This window comes from Meleagris gallopavo, chromosome 13 (assembly GCF_000146605.3).
Source record: "Meleagris gallopavo isolate NT-WF06-2002-E0010 breed Aviagen turkey brand Nicholas breeding stock chromosome 13, Turkey_5.1, whole genome shotgun sequence".
Lineage (NCBI taxonomy): Eukaryota > Metazoa > Chordata > Aves > Galliformes > Phasianidae > Meleagris > Meleagris gallopavo.
The window spans coordinates 18807775-18824151 of NC_015023.2; the positions used below are offsets into that span (position 1 = coordinate 18807775).

The window sequence follows — 16377 nt, forward strand, 5'->3', positions numbered from 1 at the left end:
TGCGAGGAGCGGTTGCGCTTGGCGGGACCGTCGGGATGAAGCTGACAACGCAGGCTTACTGCAAGATGGTGCTGCACGGCGCCAAGTACCCGCACTGCGCGGTGAACGGGCTGCTGGTGGCCGAGAGACCGCCGGGGAGCCGGGGCCGAGAGCAGGCCGGGCCGCCTTCGCTGTTCGTCGACTGCATCCCGCTGTTCCACGGCACGCTGGCGCTGGCGCCGATGCTGGAGGTGGCCCTCACGTTGGTACGGCCTTGGCTGGGGGGCCGGGAAGAGATTTCAGCCTGGGAGGGAGAACGGTGGGGGTGGAGTGCAGCCAGGCCTATGCTGCTCGTAGCTAAATGTGGGAGAGAAGCGAGCGTGTGGAGTGGAAAGAGCCCTGAGAGCTGCCCGCTGTGCTCTTACATCTACAAGGCTTCTCTGTGCACGGTGTTGGCTAGCTGTGTCTGTGTGGGGAATCTGCTGCTTTTATTGTGGTGTCATGCTGGGAGAAATCCCAGCCCAGAGGGCTGTATTGTGAAGCAGAAAGGGCTTTTCCTTCCTTACCTTGAAGCAGCATCACCTATCTGGGTGTCACCTACTTCACATCAAAGTCAGAACATGATACTTATGCACATGTACATGTTTTAATTCATTTTTTATCAGCTTCCTTCTTTATGGCAGCAGTTAGTCTAAATGGGAAAACAAAATGAAGTCTCTTCATGCTGCACACCTGGTAAAAATCTCATCCTATGTGTCACAAGCTCACTCTTCATCTCTTATCTCCCCTGGGCAAAGTGATGGCAAGTTTACCCATGTGCAGCCACAGTCTTGCAGTAGTATCCCGCAGCTTGCCTGCTGCTGTGGGACGATCCCTCATAGAATCATTAAGTTTAAAAGACAGCCAAGATCATCAAGTCCACCCTAAGCCATCCCACAGTGCCCACTGTGTCCCTCAGTGCCACACCTCCACTGTTCTAGAACACCTCCAGGGACAATGACCCCACCATTCCCCTGTGCCAGTGCCTCACTGCTCTTACTGAGAAGAAATTGCCCATGATATCTAACTTGAACCTCCCCTGGCACAGCTCTTCCACCACATCATCAACATCAGCACTTCCTACGCTGCAGTTTTCAGCCTCAGCCTACGAGTCGTGAAGACCAGGAGCTGTCCTGGATCGTTGCTTCTTTCCACTTGGCACTTTAGGACAGTTCCTTTGTCAATAGCAGGAGCCAAAGGGAATTAAATGTGCTTGGATTTCATCTGAATGGGATTTGTGGTGGACTGGTGCCCTGTGAACTGGAAGCAGGGAAAACAACACTGTTTTGCTATAGGCATCATCACCACACAGCTGAGGTCTGTGCATGGTTTAAGCTGCAGGTTTTCTTACCCATTTTCAGACATGTTATTAGCTGTAGAAAACTCACACCTCACAGATACCAGTACGCATAAGTAGGTTTTGATTCACATAGACTTCCTGACCTGAGCATTTCCCTCAATTTAATAGATTGCTTCATCAAAAAGTACTTATTTGTAAATAAATTACTGCTTTTTCTAAATGCAGTTATGTCAAGGAAGCGTTAGTGTTAAGATGTTTTTGGATTTGACTAAATACAGTCTTGAGACACTGGAATGCAGGCATGGTCTGAGTCCTGGCCATGCTGGTTTGCCATATGGCTGTGGAGCATACCAAGCCTGGCAGTCTCAAATAGACCTGCACCAGTGTAACAACACCAGAGTAACTGAAGACAGTGTGCTGGTGGTATAGTCATTTTCTGCTGCCTCCACTTAATATTTTCTCTGTCATTTCTGGGAAAATGCAGTAATTCTGCTTATAAATGCTCTGATCTAGGGATCACCTTTACCTTTTTGAACCAGAATAATTTGTTTGTCCTGTAGGAACAAACAATTGCTAGTTTCTGATGAAGGACTGAATAAGATACATGGTATGTTTGAAATCTGTAGAGGGTTTGTCTTGAAATCAATTCTTTCTACAGGATTTGGGGCAGTGAACTTCTACAGGCTTGCAGCAATTGGACAGATCAGTGCAATGGGAAAGGCGTTACACCAGAGGTGTGATGACAGAAGGACCAGCAAAGGTGCTATAAAGGAAGAGAAGAAGATTGCTCACCTGCATCAGAAGATTCCAGGTTCACAAAGGAGAACAGAGGAGAGCTTCACCAAGCAGGGATCTGCAGAAAGAGATCCTTCCCCAGGGCAGTCAGCCCTTAAATGAGGTCTAAGAGAGGTGCAGCCAGGATCCACCCCTCCTGGTCCCAGGCATGAATCGCCTTCACCTGTGCTCCCAGGGCTGACTGGGTTCTTTCCCCAGGTGCTCAATCGGTGCTTCAGGCCCTGACTCAACAGTTCCTATACAAAGCTTTAGGCCTTCAATGAAGTGTTCTGGTGCAGATCTTGCTGTAGGATCAGATTATTAGAAAATAAATCCTGTTTCTTGCAACGTCTGAAATATATTGCTACGTCTGCAGTAACCAGCATGTGAAATCGTTGTGCTAAGAAATAGCATGGCCTTAAGTGTTTGCTCTTTGTTTTTGATACAAAAAGGCAAAGATGGGGAACCCCTTGATATTTCCCACATCAATTAGGACTTAATAAAACGTGTTGGAGTTTGCAGTCGTATTTGATGACTCCTATGGTGCTTGGAAGCCTTGAAACACATCATTGGAAAAGATCCCATGGCCTTTTCCTCCCCTTCTTTAGTTAAACAAGGGCAAAAGTATCAATAAATACTGGCAGAGAAGCTGTAGAAGTGAGCTTTTATCACTGTAATGCTGAGAAGGAGAGCTCTCTTGCCTGTCCTGTGCAACGTAACACATGATTGCTGAATAAATCAGTGAGGTTAGCATAGCTGAAAGTCAGCGTTTGTAACTAAGTGCCCCTGTTCCAACAGGACTGAGAAGCTGTGGCAGGTTTTGGTGGGACCTGGTTCTCTTCCAGGTCAGTTGCTTGGTCAGGTCTGTGCAGTGCTGATGTAGAACCAGATCCATAAGTTTGATCTGCTCATATCTGACCCGAGTTATCCTATAGCAACTGATGGAAGGAGCAGGCTCCAGATCTAATCTGAGCACAGCAGAACTCGGGGTATGCCTGCCCACAGACTTGTAGCTTCTGCAATTGCAAGTGCTGCTTTAGAACAGTCTAGCTACAAAGAATCAGTGAAAGTAGCTTCTATTAAACGCCTGTGGTTGAGATTGGTTGGAAATTGCAGGTGGAAACATCTGGAAATCCAAGAGGGTGTTTGGGGGTTTTATTTCAGAAGCAGGTTTTAATTACCACCGAGGGAACTGAGAACTCACAAAGCCTTTTTTCAAAGGCAGCAAAAGCTAATGCAGGGCTAAGGTCTTGAGTTTTTAAAACAACAAATTATTATTATTACTGTTGTTATTTATTACATTTTCATGTCTGGGCTTCTGGCTTTAATGCCAAGCTTTCACCCCGCTACCAATTAAAACCATCATTTTAAACCCTCAGAATGGGTTCATAATTGAAACAGCAGTTAACCCTCAGCTGCAGCACAGCCTTTATTTTACTGTGTAAATCCATGTCATCCCTTGTAGAGGAGGGATTATTCACGTGGCTTTTTTGTTTATGCAGTCTGATACTGTAATTATTGCTAGAAATGAGATTGATTTGACTTAGAGGATGCCACGGGTCAGCATCAGATACGATTTTGGAATCCATTTTAATACAGCTGTTGAGGTTTTATTTTTGATGCACGCTCTCTAAGGACAGCAAAGGAAAATTCCAGCTGCTTTCTCTGTTTCAGATGTTTCTGTGTTATCCTGGCTCAGTATCCTCAGTTATAAGGAAAAGCCCTGGTAGGTGGACTTGTAGGTGTGCATGCGTGCACACAGATATGTATATTGAAGCAATGGCAAAGACTGTAATGCTTCACTTCTTTTATTCACAGCCAGACACGGGATTTCCTTCTCATCTTCCCCCTCCTCCCCTCCCCCCAAGCTTAATTGTTCCAATTACTTTTTCAGATTGACTCCTGGTGCAAAGAGAATAGCTACGTGATAGCTGGATATTACCAGGCAAATGAACGCGTGAAAGATGCCAGGTGTGTTGGTGCAATATTTCCTTCTGTTTGCTCTTTTCTGTTGTACTTTGTACCCTGCCAGCAAAAATCATCCTCATAAATCGTGCGTGTTGATTAACTTTGACAACTGTCATCTGCTTTCACATTGTCTTCGTGGTGCTGGTGGGTATGGCCTTTGTTCAGGTGCAGAAACCTCAGGCTTTCCAGAATCACTCTTCTGTAGTGGATGCTATAAAAGGCCAGTATTTGAATGGCTGCCAGCCAGTTTAATTACAGTTGTCAGGGATATAGCCAAAATTTGCAGGCGTGTTTGCTTGTGCTGTAAATATCTTACAAGCTCAAGTGACTCTAAATAGCTGTTGGAAAGTCTTTTAGAAGTGACCTAACTCTTACTAGTAAAACTGCTTAATTGTCACTGAGTTCTATTGAAGGAAATTCTGACATGGCAAAGGGTCATTCTTGAAATATAGGATGATGTCAGTCAAGCTGTGATCCTTTTTTCTTTTTGTTTTCCCCAGGAATGGTCTTTTTTTTCCCCCTCCCCCCTGTTAGCTAACTCAGATTATGAAATTAACAGTGAAGTGGTCACTGATGTTTATGTATATCACATATTTTTCCTTACATACGTCAGACAAACCCAGTATCAAGACTATTGAGGTTATACCATACTAGTTTCAAGTATCATGCTGTGTTCCAGTTACTTTGCTAGTGTTTATCTTTCAGTCTCAAGTACATTTGTAAGTAGTACTTGTGATTACTTGGGTCCCTATCAGGGGTGCAGGCGTTGCCTTTTCCTTACAAGGGAAACAGATCTGCTGAAGGTATTTTAAAGAAGATGCAGCTTGTCTGTTCCAGTTGTGGTTTGAAAGACTGTCATAGGTTTGTTTCTTCCAACGCCAAGACTTCATCTTTGGCACCATGTAGAGATTGCAAGCTTTGAAACGGAGTGAAGGTTGCCCTTTAGAAGAAATCTGGCTCTGTAGAGCAGCTGGGCAGTGAGTGAGCTCAGACACAGAATGGGGAGCACTCAGATGGAGTTTCTTTGTAAAATGCCTGTCTGGGTTCTTGGCCTGGCAGAAGGAGGTAGAAGACCACGACGCCTTGGTTCTGCATTCAATCTGCAGTGAGTGTTTTGCTACTCAAAAATGCATTGCCTAAGCATAAACCGTGTGCTGAAGAGAGAAGGTGGGGCTTTCCTGGCTTTCTGTTTTCAATCAAGTGTAACACCAACGTGATGCCTCGTTCTTGTTTGTAAGCAAGCTCTGTAATTTTCACAACCCTTTAAGTGTATTTGCTGTTGTTTTAAGCTGAAGAGTCACAGTTCAAATAACACAATTATTTTTACCTTCTGCTGCAGTCCAACCCAGGTTGCTGAGAAGGTGGCTTCCCGAATTGCAGAGGGCTTTAACGATACAGCACTCATAATGGTAAATACTTCATTTTTCCTCTTTCTGCATCATTAATCCTATGACCGTGACACAGGCTAAATGCCATTCTCTGGATCTTTAATAGTGAGGTAGCCAATTTGCTCTTTCCCCAGATGCAGTGACTTGTAGCCAGTGTGGTTCATAGGAACTGCCTGTGGTTAGCTCTCTGTTGTCTCAGAGGAAGTGGGGACCTTCTCTGTGGGAGGTTTGAACAAAGGCAATGCATTTACCACGATGGACTCCTTTCTGTGACTCAGTTCTTGTCTCATATAGAATCATAGAATGGTTGATTTGAAAAGGACCTTTAAGATCATATATGAAAGTGTTGGTGGCTTAAACATGGAAAAGTTGTCTCATGTGAAGGCAGAACAGCGGATGAATTGCATAAGGTGTCCTGTTAGTAATTTCTTTTTTTAATTTCATCTCTTTACTTGGGATTTGGAGAAGGCTAAGGTGGTGTTTTTCTATTGCACACCAGGTTGATAACACCAAGTTCACAATGGAGTGCTTGGAACCTGCCATCCACGTGTACGAGCTTCACGAGAACAAGTGGAGGTGCAAAGACCCACATGTGTGAGTAAACATCAGAGCTCATTCGTTTGAGTAGTGGGGAGGAATGGCCCTTAGTGGAAGAGGTGATGAAGATTTCCTTTGTGATTGTTATTAATTAGTGGTTATCTCGCTTCCCAGTGATTTTTGTGAAGATTGGAGTGAAGCTCAGAGAATTGCTGCATCTCTCTTGGACAGCAAGTCCTATGAAACACTTGTGGATTTTGATAACCACCTGGATGATATCCGGAACGACTGGACAAACCCAGAGATCAACAAAGCTGTCCTCCACCTGTGTTAGAGGGGTTCCTACTGACTCACTTACGGGCGTTCCCACTACGTACTGAAGAGACAAAGATGATATTTTTGAATGTAAATAGAATAATGTTCAGTACCTGGTGTGGAAAGCTGGAGGATTAAGAGTGACACATCACATTGCCAAGGGTGATGTGCCTATAAGCTGTTGAATCCTTGTCATGAGATTCATTGGAAGAGCTGCACACCGTCAGTTCCAGCTGTCCCCGTGGATGCCTTCCCGGTTGCAGTGAATGTTGCTATTCCTTCAAAACCAGAACTACTCCTGCTTATTCCCCTTGTTCATATCACAAAGTTTTGACTAAGCTTTTGTACTCTAGAGAGAATAATTTTTAAAGATTTATGAAAATAGGTTTCAAAAAAATAAAAAAAAAAACAAACAGTTTTGTCCTCAGATGAGGTATTTTGAGGTCAAATATATAAACAAAATCAAAAGTTGACTGTTTCAGGGGTTTTTTGGCCTGGCTGGAAATGGCCTTTTTTCACTGCAGCAAAATGCATACTGCTGAGGATGATGTGCCATGCTCAGGTGTCACCTGATCTGCAGTGGTTTTGTATGACACAGCTACAGAAAATGCATTGAAGCTGTATTCCCAAATGCTACAGACATTTCTGCTGACCCTGGACATACAACCATAGTTACTGCCTGGAAAAGTTAAAACACAAAGTAAAATCGGATGCTCACCTCGTGTGATTTTTTTTCTTTGTTTTGATTTGAAGCCTGAAATGACAATATTGAATGAAAGTTCTAAAACCATTTTAAGACTACGAAAGGAGAGAGTAAAATACAATATTACTTCTATGCAGGTTTTGTTTTTTTTTTTCTGTCTGTCTTTTATGCAGTTCTGATTTTCAGCTGGTATTCATTTAAGTAAGCCTGAAACGTATCTCTGAGTGGAAGGTAAAGGTCAGAGTATGTCTGTATCAAGCAATCCAGATTACACTTTTGTTCAGACTTCTAGCTGTCTTTCTAACCCTTGCTTGTTTCTAAGGGTCAGTTCAGCAGGCGATGAGGAAGCTTTGTAGCACTGTTTCCTCCTATTTTAGGATGGAGATTTGAACTCAGTGGCTTTGTTTGCCTGCCTGCTATACAGTAGTAAGTTGTGACGGGCTTTACAAGAAGCATTGGCACATAGTCAGCAGTCTTTCCAAATCACAAGTCTGATATGCTGGCAGGAGAGGAAGAGAATGCAGATCTAGCTCAGAAGCAGCAGGATGAACATGTTTTGGTGCCTTATGCTACACAGCCACAACTGTACTTAAAACACTGAAACAACAAATCCTGGAAGCAGCAACGATCCTGCAGTGTAGGTCTGAAGTAAAGCCCTGCAGGTGGCATTGCAGGAAGGGGGCTGTTGTCTTCCTTTGCAAACATCTCATGAAGTCTGCCCTGTTGTTGCAGTGACAGGTGTTGCCTTAAGCAAGGTACCTAGCTATGTGAGATGGTTAACCAGTGCTACGGTGTAAGCTGAGCCACAGGAAATCCATTTCTCATTCTCTGTAACTAGATGTCATAATCAAGCTTTGATTGTACATATGCTAATACGGGCTAATCTTGCACATACTCCCCCTTCACTCTCTCAAAGCAAGGTGTGTATCATCAGGCTGCAACCTGATGGAAAGGATGATGCTGTAACTATCAAGACTCGTTGCTGGAAGGGGAGCAGCTTTTACTGCTTTGTCCTCAGTTTGCTTTCATATGAGATGCTTTGAGTGTTTTGCCACCTGTAAGGACGGCGGGCTAACCTCAAGCAGAAGGGACAAGCACCGCAGTGCTCAGACCTTATCACACCTGTCCTATTTGCATTGAAGGTTGGACAAAAAGCAGCCATTTCATAAAGGCAAGGCGGCTCGGAGCCCCAGTGGCTCTTTGTGGAAGAATGAGGAAGCTGCCAGCTTCTGAAGGCTGAGTTCTCCTTTCCTGCTGATGTCCCCAGCCTACCTGTCAGAACAAATGCTGGTCGCCTGGCTGGCAGATCCACGGGATTCTTCAGAGGAACTCAAGGTAATTGCTTTTAAAACTTCTGGGGAAGAAAGCCTGGGGAAGGATTCTGCATCTGCACTTTGGAAGCGCTTTTACGTTTTGTTAGCAGTTAATGACGTGCAGGTCTAATTATTTTTTCCTTCCATGAGATCTCACCCTCACCCAGAGGGCGGTGAGGCACTGGAACAGGTTGCCCAAGGAGGCTGTGGATGCTCCATCCCTGCAGGCATTCAAGGCCAGGCTGGATGTGGCTCTGGGCAGCCTGGGCTGCTGGTTGGTGACCTGCACACAGCAGGGGGTTGGGACTGGATGAGCACTGTGCTCCTTTTCAACCCAGGTCATTCTGTGATTCTATGATTTGCAGACGTGGTGTTTGTCCAGGCATTTAATTCCCTACTCTTCACCTCGGACCTAAGATGCTTGGAAATACGTAGATTCCAGTGTGTTTGTTGAGGTGTGTTAGAGTTGGTTTTTTTTCTGCTTTCAATGCAATATTTCAGAGCAGTAATAGACTCTGCAAGCGCCTGAAAATGCCAGCGCCAAGCACTTGGGTTTCTGAGTGGGAGGATGTATGTTATTCTTTGCTGGATCCACAAGAACTCTAACCTTGAATCCTTCAGTCACAAGGGGGAGAAGCAAAAGGCTTGAGCACGCTTTTTGTAAAGCCAATTCAGTTTGAAATCAAAGATGGGATCGATCTGAGGCCCAGGAACACAAGGAGTGCCCCGAGGCAGGACACGAGCTGCTGTCTGGCCCAGGGCACTTCCAACCTTCTGATAGCAGGTCAGAACCTCCACGCACAGCCCCAGCTCGAGGCATCCAGAAGTGAACAGAGGGTTTGGGGGCCCGGGGGTGTTATTTTCAATGAGATATCTGAGCACATCAGAACAGAGAGAGCAGTGCCTGGCTGGGGCTAAGTCTGTGGTGGGAGTGATTTCTGCTGCTGGGGAACACACTGCATCCGTGTTCTCTCTGAGCTCATTGCTGTGCGTGTGCTTAGGACCTATTTTTTAGTTCAGCAAGTGAAACGGCCTATTGCTGAAGTTTCCCTTTCCCCCTCCAATCTGTCAGCTACGCTGCTCATGGGATATTTCCCCCATCTATGCCAGTGTGAAAACCAGCAGAGCCTTACTCCTGAGAGCCAATGGGGCTGTGGAAGCAGATGAGCCTCTCAGCTGCTGGGATGGAGAGGAGGTGACCCTCTGGGAGGTGACCCCCAGCCCCCGTGAGGTCCTCAGCTGTGTGGCAGAGATGCACACGGAGGTGAGGTGCCAGTGGCAGATGCAGGAAGCAAACTGGGGTCTCTGTTCCCTGGCTAGAGGCCCAATCCCTGCACTCTGCTGCTGCTGTTTGTAAAATGTCTTGAGATGCTCAGATGGAGGGCATTACTGATACGGGAAGAGCAGGCAAATGCTAATGGAAAAGGCTGTTAGCAGCATGGGAAATGTCCTCCAGGGGAAACACGCTTAGCCTGCACTTCTGAGCTGCACCTGGGGTTTGTGCTGTAATTCAGCCCCTGGAAGAGCAGTGCTCGAGCTGCACACTGCTGCCTGCGTGCTGCGGGGAGCTGGGCTGGGTTGGGTAGGCAATGCTGTGAGGCTGCTTCCTTCCCATTCTACCAGTGCTCTTTTCCTCCAGGCTTCAATTTGACTTCTCTGTCAATGCATCATGCCCCTGTGCTGTGTGCTGTACTGCCTGCAGCCAGCCCTCCAGGGGCAGGCAGTGATTTCGCTGTGCTTAAGTGCCCGCTCGGGGCTCCATTGATTTTGATTTTAATTTTTTACCGTGGCTTTTAGACCACATTTTCACCCAACCTTCCCATCCCAAAGCAAACCCTCCCTGTGCGTTTTGCCTTGGTTTTGGCTGGCACATCGTGTCCTCGGGGAGGACGGAGGCAAATTGCTGGCTGTAGGATGGAGCTTCCAATAAGAGGACTGTGCAAGAGGTGAAATCGTTCCATGTTTGTGTGGCTGTGCAGAGTGCCCCAGCTCGGCCCCTTTCAGCAGGGCACACTGCTTTCAAGTGCAGAGGGGCAGAGGGGAGCAACCCAGCACACAGCACTGGAGCTGGGTGCAGGAGGGAGCGGTGCCAGGAATGCCTTGATCTGCACAGCAGCAGCTTGGGAAAGCTGGAGAAATAATGCAGCCCTTCCTAGAAATGCACTCCAGAGCATAAGAGCAGACCTAATTGAAAAAAAAAAAAAAGAAAAAAAATGTACAGAGGGGATAAAAGGGAAAGCTGGGCTCAGATTAACCTGGAGCTCAGCGAGCTGGAAGCTATGGTCAGGTCTCAAAGCCAATTCCCAGCCCAGACCCTGTGCTACCTGCTGAACCCATGCCCAGCAGGGCAGCAGATCGCTCTGGATGTGGTTCTGGCAGCAGAGCCCAGCACGCTCCAGTCCTGTGCTTAAGGTACGTGCTCGATTTCTGCTTCCCTTTCTGCTCTCTGCAACAGCGGCTGTGCTGTTTCCTGTCTCTCTGCCCAGGGCTGCTGCTGTTACCCCAGGGGATTTTCTTTGGGATGCTTTCTCCTTTTCCAAAATGAGCCCGGCTGGTGGCTGAACCGAAGGGAGCACTATGAACGTGCTCAGGGCTGTTTGCCCCCCCAGCCCGTGGGGAAGGCTGCAGAAAGGTGTGTTTGTGCCTTTCAGGTGTCACCAGCCCAGCTGGAGAAGTGCTCAGCCCGCAGAGCTAACCACAGTTATTTTAGCTCGTTGGTGTTGCTGTTCACCTCCCAGCTGCTGCAAGCCAGCTCTTTCAGCTGCTCGCAAGGTCCTGTTTCAGCAACAAACACAACTGCTGCCCCTGCCCCCGTTCAATCAAGGGCTCTGGAGTTTGGGGCTTTTTGTCCCCTCCAAACAGCAGTAAGAAGGACTTCAAGAGGCATTAAATAGCAAATGGAGAGGATTTTGCTGTTCAGACCGGATTGGTGCTGCTGTGTCTGGTGAGGGCAGGGGACATCCATGGATGCTGTGTGCATTGAGTGCCCTCTGCATCTTGGACTCTGCTGCTGGACAGGCAGAAAAGTGCGTGACCCATTCATTTGTCTGTTTTTCGGGCCTCAGCCTCCAGGTGCTTCCTGAGCTCTGTCCTCTGCTCGGTTCGAGGCTTTCCCTTGGCTCCTGCCTGCAGCCAGGAAGGCTGTGAGGAGGGATTCCCTGGATGTGACGCTGCCCTGGATGTGAATCTCTGCTTTTCAGCTCTCTGAAAGGAGCATCTCAGGCTTTGTCTCATAATTGCAGAGGAGGCGGATATGCAAAAACCTCCTCCGGCTGCTTTTAATGCAGGCAAAGGCAGAGACTGTTCAGCTCAGGGTGAGAGCTGGAGCTGTCATCCTCAGAGCAGCAAGAGCCCCCCTGCGTGGTTCTGCCCCTAGGCTGGTTTTTGGGTGGGCAGATGAGACTCCGTGGGGAACACAGACCCTTTCTGGCCACAGAAACTGGAGCAGGAGCATCACCACTTTCTGGGTATGGACCTCAGCATCAGCACTCACACCAACCCCGTGCTTTTGGGATGTTTAGGAGCCCATCCTGCCATAGGGATGCTCAGGTTCCAGGGGCTCCAGCTCTCTATCAGCACCAGGCTGGGCTGTACAGCGGGGTGAGAGAAAAGCACCGCTCCCCATCACCCACCCACAGCCTTGGCCGGGCTCGGATGGGACTGGAGGGGGGAGAGCAGGGAGGGAAGGATGGGAGGAGCCGGGACTTCACCGACCCGATTAACCAGGTTAGAAACCAACCTTGCAAAACCCACAACACGGATGGGAGCAGGGCTGGAAATCCCCCCCTCAGCTCACAGTGGGAGCTGGGATGCAAGGCACGTTTGGCGGGCACGGCGACGGGTAAGTGGCATCCCTTGTACATGGCCAGGGCTGAGTTTTTTTGTCCCATTCCCCCCTTCCCAACCCACCTGCTGGGACCCCGCCGTGCTCCGTGTATCCCCTCCGGGCACATCATGGAGCTTCTGCCGCGCGTGCAGCGCTGATGCTGCGTTGGTGACTCCTGCAATGAGTGTCTGTGGGTTTCTGGAGCGTGAACTCATCGGCGATGCAAACATCTCTCTGACACGGAAGCAAAGTTGAAGCTCCAGCACCAGCCAGCAAAATGGTGGTGGGGGAATCGCTCTGCCTGAGCACCTCCTGGCTCTGTGAGTGCATTCAGCCCTGGGGAAGGGGCTCAGGGAGGGAGGTGCTGCTCAGCTCCCTGCAGGGCCTGTGAGGTGAGAGCAGGAATGAGGCACCAGCCCTCTTCCCATAAGCTTTTCCCATCAGCTGTGGGCAGGAGGGATACAAATTCCTCAGTGAGGGGATGTCACCCAGGGTAATTCGAAAGAAGTGTGAAACGCTGCAGTGTGTCCTGTAGCTCTGAAATGTCCACTTCTGCCCCTGAGGTTTTACCCACCCTGATCCCTTTCACATCCCATTTGGAAAATGCCCCTCTCATACCAGCCGCCTCCAGGAATTCCCCACCTGCATTTCTCCAAAAGCTCTTGGCACACCACAGGGATGCTCTCAGCCCCAGACATCCTCATCCTGCTGCAGGTTTTGCTATTTCTGCTCCCAGGTGGCAGGTGGCACCCAGGAAGGGAGGTGCTTTGCTGCGAGGTCGAATGGGTGCCTCCTATATTTCCTGCCCATGGGCTTGGGTTCCTCTTTGCAAGCACCAATTGCTTGCACCAACCCCCATCCTGCTCTGCTCGCGTCCTCCTCACCCAAACACATTTGCAGCACAGCCACAGCAGCAGGGATGCAGGTTCCCAGCACGGGGTGCAATGCTGGGGTACTGAGCTCTTTCTCCACCCTCCCAAAAAGTTCCTCCCCAAACTCAGCGGCTGGGATTGAGTCACTGAAACGCCGTGACATCAGCCTGTGGTTTTTCTGCATTGCTTCCTGTTGTGCCCAGGCAGCTCGCTCAGGTGCCTATATATATATATATATATATATGTATGTCTATGTATTTATATATAAACTCATAGGTGCATGCTTTTAGCCAGCAATCAAGTCCTCTCCCGTTCCTCCTGCTCGAAGCATTACTGGCGTCGCTTCCCGTCGCTGTGCTCCCCACAGCCCTCATCTCTCTCTTTGTGCAGTGAGCAGTGCTGGAGAGCCAGGAGCAACGGCGAGGCCCCGAGAAGAGGATGAGAACATGGGGCTCAAGTTATCCTGTCTGAAAGGTGGGTCTGGGTGGGTGCCAGGGTGGTTTTGGGCAAAGGGATGCGCCGGGGACGTGGTGCTTTACTGACTCCTAAAGGTATTGCTGCTGCTTGCAGGAGGGGTTTGGCCTCTGGAGGGATGATGCTGCGGGTAAAGGAAGGGGACGTGGGTATTTTTTTCAGCCTTATAAAATGTGGGGTATGGTCCTGAGGTTACTCAAGGCTTTGGAGCACCCTGGGATGCTCACATCTGGGATGCTCAGGGGGAAAGGTGGGTACCCCGGCCCCCAGGTTCGCCTCGAGCGTCTTTAATAGCATCACCATCCCCAAACTTCAATTTTCTTAATGGAGTCGAGCAACCGCGACGTCTGCTGTGGCATAGAGAGAAAGGAAGTGGGAGCTTTTAACACGCCGTGATGCTGAACAGCACATCTCCCATTAGCTCTTAATGCTGTTTGGCAAAGGGTTGGGATGAAATATTGGGGTGGGGCCGTGATGTGGCACCGGGGGGGGGAGGGAGGAGGGGCTGGAAGGATGGGGTCTCCCCCAGTCCCAATGGGATGCGATGGATTTGTACACATGGGAGCACATCCATTTTTCAGATGTGCCCAAGGACAATTTGGGGTGCTCTGTCCTCTTTTGTGGTCAACCCAAGCACAAAAAACGCTCCACCCGCTGTCCTGTGGAGACCTTTGTCACAAGGGATGCTTCACCCAGAGCTGAGCCCTTGGCACCACAGGGGAGCTGCTATGCATCACCCACACTGAAGCATCTCCAGAGTGGGGTCAGAGCCACAGGAGTGCAGCCCTCAGATATCCCCCCCCAGCCCCTGCTCTCCTCCTGCGATGGGCTCAGAGACAGCAGTAAAATAAAACACCCCCCTGCGGCTCTCTTACATAAGGCAGGGTTTAATCCTTAATTAAAAAGAGATTAAAAATATCAGTGTCTGTCCCCTTCGGGCATTTTCCTCCTGCAGAAGAATTAAACCTCCCTGGCCGCTCGCTGTGTGTGGAGCTGGGCTTTCCTCTTGATTAAAACAGCAGATTAGAGCTCTCCGTGGCCCAGCAGGCAGGTGGGCAGCTGGGGGTTGTGGCACCCCAATGAGAACACCAGGGATGAAGAAGGTTGTGCTGTGCCATCGTGGGGCTCTGGGGATTCTCCAGTGGCTCATATAGGGTTGAGCAGAGCATCGCATCAATGTACACTCCCTATTCCCTGGCTTTTCCTGCTTTCTATAGGGTTGAAGATGTGTGTGAGCAGCGGGAATGGCAGCACCGGGACCCCAGAGGCGGATGGGAAGCACCTCCACGTACCCTCCATCATCGTCACACCACCCACACCCACAGGGACCATGTTGTGCCGGGACACACGAAGGGCGATGGGGGAGACATCATCACCCTGCAGCCAGTGCTGAGCACCCAAAGGGGACACCAACAGCTTCAGTTCTGCTCCAGGGCTGAATCCTGCCCTGCTGGGGGTGATGCTTCCTGGTGTGCTGCTTCTCTGGAGAGCCCCAGGAGAGAACGGCGCGCAAAAGCAGATGGAAATTTAATTTTTTAATGACAGCAGCAGATGGCAAAAGACACAAAAGTGTATTCACACCATGTCAGAGCCATTTATAAAGTGCCTGGCGGAGCTGCAGCGCGTGCTGGTGGCACCACGGGTACAGTAACAGATGGGGGATCCTCTCCTGCAGCCCCCAGACCTACCCAGTGTGGGCTGATGGGAGCTGTGGAGTGGTGGGGAGCGCTGGTCCTTTGGGCTCAAGATGGAGGCATGGATGGGTGGATGGATGAGTATGGGTGATTGGATGGGTGTATGGGAGGTTAGGTGGATGGATGGATGGGTGGGTGGCTGGACAAACGGAAGAGTAGATGCATGGATGGACAGATGGAGGCATGGATGTACAAATGGGATGTATAAATGAACGGATGGATGAATGGACAGACACATGGGTAGATGAATGGGTGGATGGATGGAAGAGTGAACGGACAAATGGACAGACAAGTGGGTGGGTGGGTGGTTGGATGGATGGATGGCGGTATGATGGATGGACAAATGGATGGATGGGTGGATGGATAGATGGATAGATGGAGGTATGATGGATGGAGGGATGGATGGAGGGATGGATGGATGGATGGATGGATGGATGGATGGATGGATGGATGGATGGAGGTATGATGGATGGACAAGTGGATGGATGGGTGGTTGGTTGGTTGGTTGGTTGGATGGGCAGGTGGGTGGGAGCCTGTGCTGGCTGATGAATAGAGGGGACAGGCAGCCAGACCATGCGTGGCACATGAGCACAACTGGCTGCCCAGGGACACCCAGGCGGACGGACGGACAGACCTCCGGCCACGCGGCCCATGGGAAGGCCGGGGCACGGGGCTCGCTCCTCCTGGCCGCCAGGGGGCAGCAGCTCCGAGCGCTGCGCACACACTTAGTGGTTGGGCGCATCGAGCCCCGAGGCGCCCCGGCAACAAGTACTGAACTCTGATTGGTCGGTGCCCCAGGAGGCATCAGGATTGGTCCCACGGCGAGCGACACAGAACCAATAGAGGTAACCAATAGTCGTCCACGGCCGAATGCAACAACCAATCATCTTGCTCCAAGCTGCGCCGTGTCCCGCCCCCACACGGAGAGCGCGAAAACGGGCCCGAAGGCGGAAAGCGGGGTGCTATGGGCGGGGCTTCGCCTTCGGGCAGCCAATAGGGAGCGCGGGCGCTTGGCGGGCCCCGTGCCGGTTCCGGTCCCCCTTCCCGTCCCGGTTCTGTGGCGCGGCGCCGGCCCGGGTCCGTACACATGGAACCGGCCGAGGCGGAGTTCTTGGCCGAGAAGGAGCTGGTGACCATCGTGCCCAGCTTCAGCATGGACCGCGTGCACCTCATCGGGGTCAGCGGGACCGCGCGG

The 16377-nt window shown here is 49.9% G+C and overlaps 2 protein-coding genes across 5 annotated transcripts in view; both read left to right on the plus strand.

Moving 5' to 3' along the window:
• Nucleotides 1-7024, plus strand: part of EMC8 (ER membrane protein complex subunit 8) — an 8415-nt gene extending 1391 nt beyond the window's left edge. Inside the window, exons 2-6 of the mRNA XM_010718213.3 lie at nucleotides 7-245; nucleotides 3987-4063; nucleotides 5400-5469; nucleotides 5948-6042; nucleotides 6160-7024. Of these exons, the coding sequence (XP_010716515.2) occupies nucleotides 7-245; nucleotides 3987-4063; nucleotides 5400-5469; nucleotides 5948-6042; nucleotides 6160-6319 (641 nt within the window). The 3' untranslated portion in view covers nucleotides 6320-7024. The remainder of the gene's footprint in view (nucleotides 1-6; nucleotides 246-3986; nucleotides 4064-5399; nucleotides 5470-5947; nucleotides 6043-6159) is intronic.
• A 1113-nt stretch (nucleotides 7025-8137) lies between these two features.
• On the plus strand, nucleotides 8138-15485 carry C13H16orf74 (chromosome 13 C16orf74 homolog). Of its 4 annotated transcripts, none has more exons than XR_004161232.1 (3): nucleotides 8138-8338; nucleotides 13405-13488; nucleotides 14706-15484. XR_004161232.1 is itself a non-coding variant. In XM_003209881.4 (3 exons), exons 1-3 carry the CDS (start codon nucleotides 11830-11832, stop codon nucleotides 14879-14881), a joined length of 588 nt encoding a protein of 195 aa, XP_003209929.2. In that variant the 5' UTR covers nucleotides 11802-11829; the 3' UTR covers nucleotides 14882-15485. The 4 variants fall into 4 exon arrangements, 1 of the variants encoding a protein (XP_003209929.2); XR_795104.3 differs by lacking the exon at nucleotides 8138-8338 and adding an exon at nucleotides 11641-11783; XM_003209881.4 differs by lacking the exon at nucleotides 8138-8338 and adding an exon at nucleotides 11802-12157 and having other exon boundaries at nucleotides 14706-15485.
• The last annotated feature ends 892 nt before the right edge of the window (nucleotides 15486-16377 follow it).

What these genes read in the sequence shown, in the direction of transcription:
- C13H16orf74 (XM_003209881.4), top strand. Translation starts at nt 11,830, where the DNA reads ATGTTTAGGAGCCCATCCTGCCATAGGGATGCTCAGGTTCCAGGGGCT. An exon ending in TTTGGCGGGCACGGCGACGG is followed by an intron (nt 12,158 to 13,404) that starts GTAAGTGGCATC and finishes CTCTTTGTGCAG; the next exon opens with TGAGCAGTGCTGGAGAGCCA. An exon ending in CAAGTTATCCTGTCTGAAAG is followed by an intron (nt 13,489 to 14,705) that starts GTGGGTCTGGGT and finishes TGCTTTCTATAG; the next exon opens with GGTTGAAGATGTGTGTGAGC.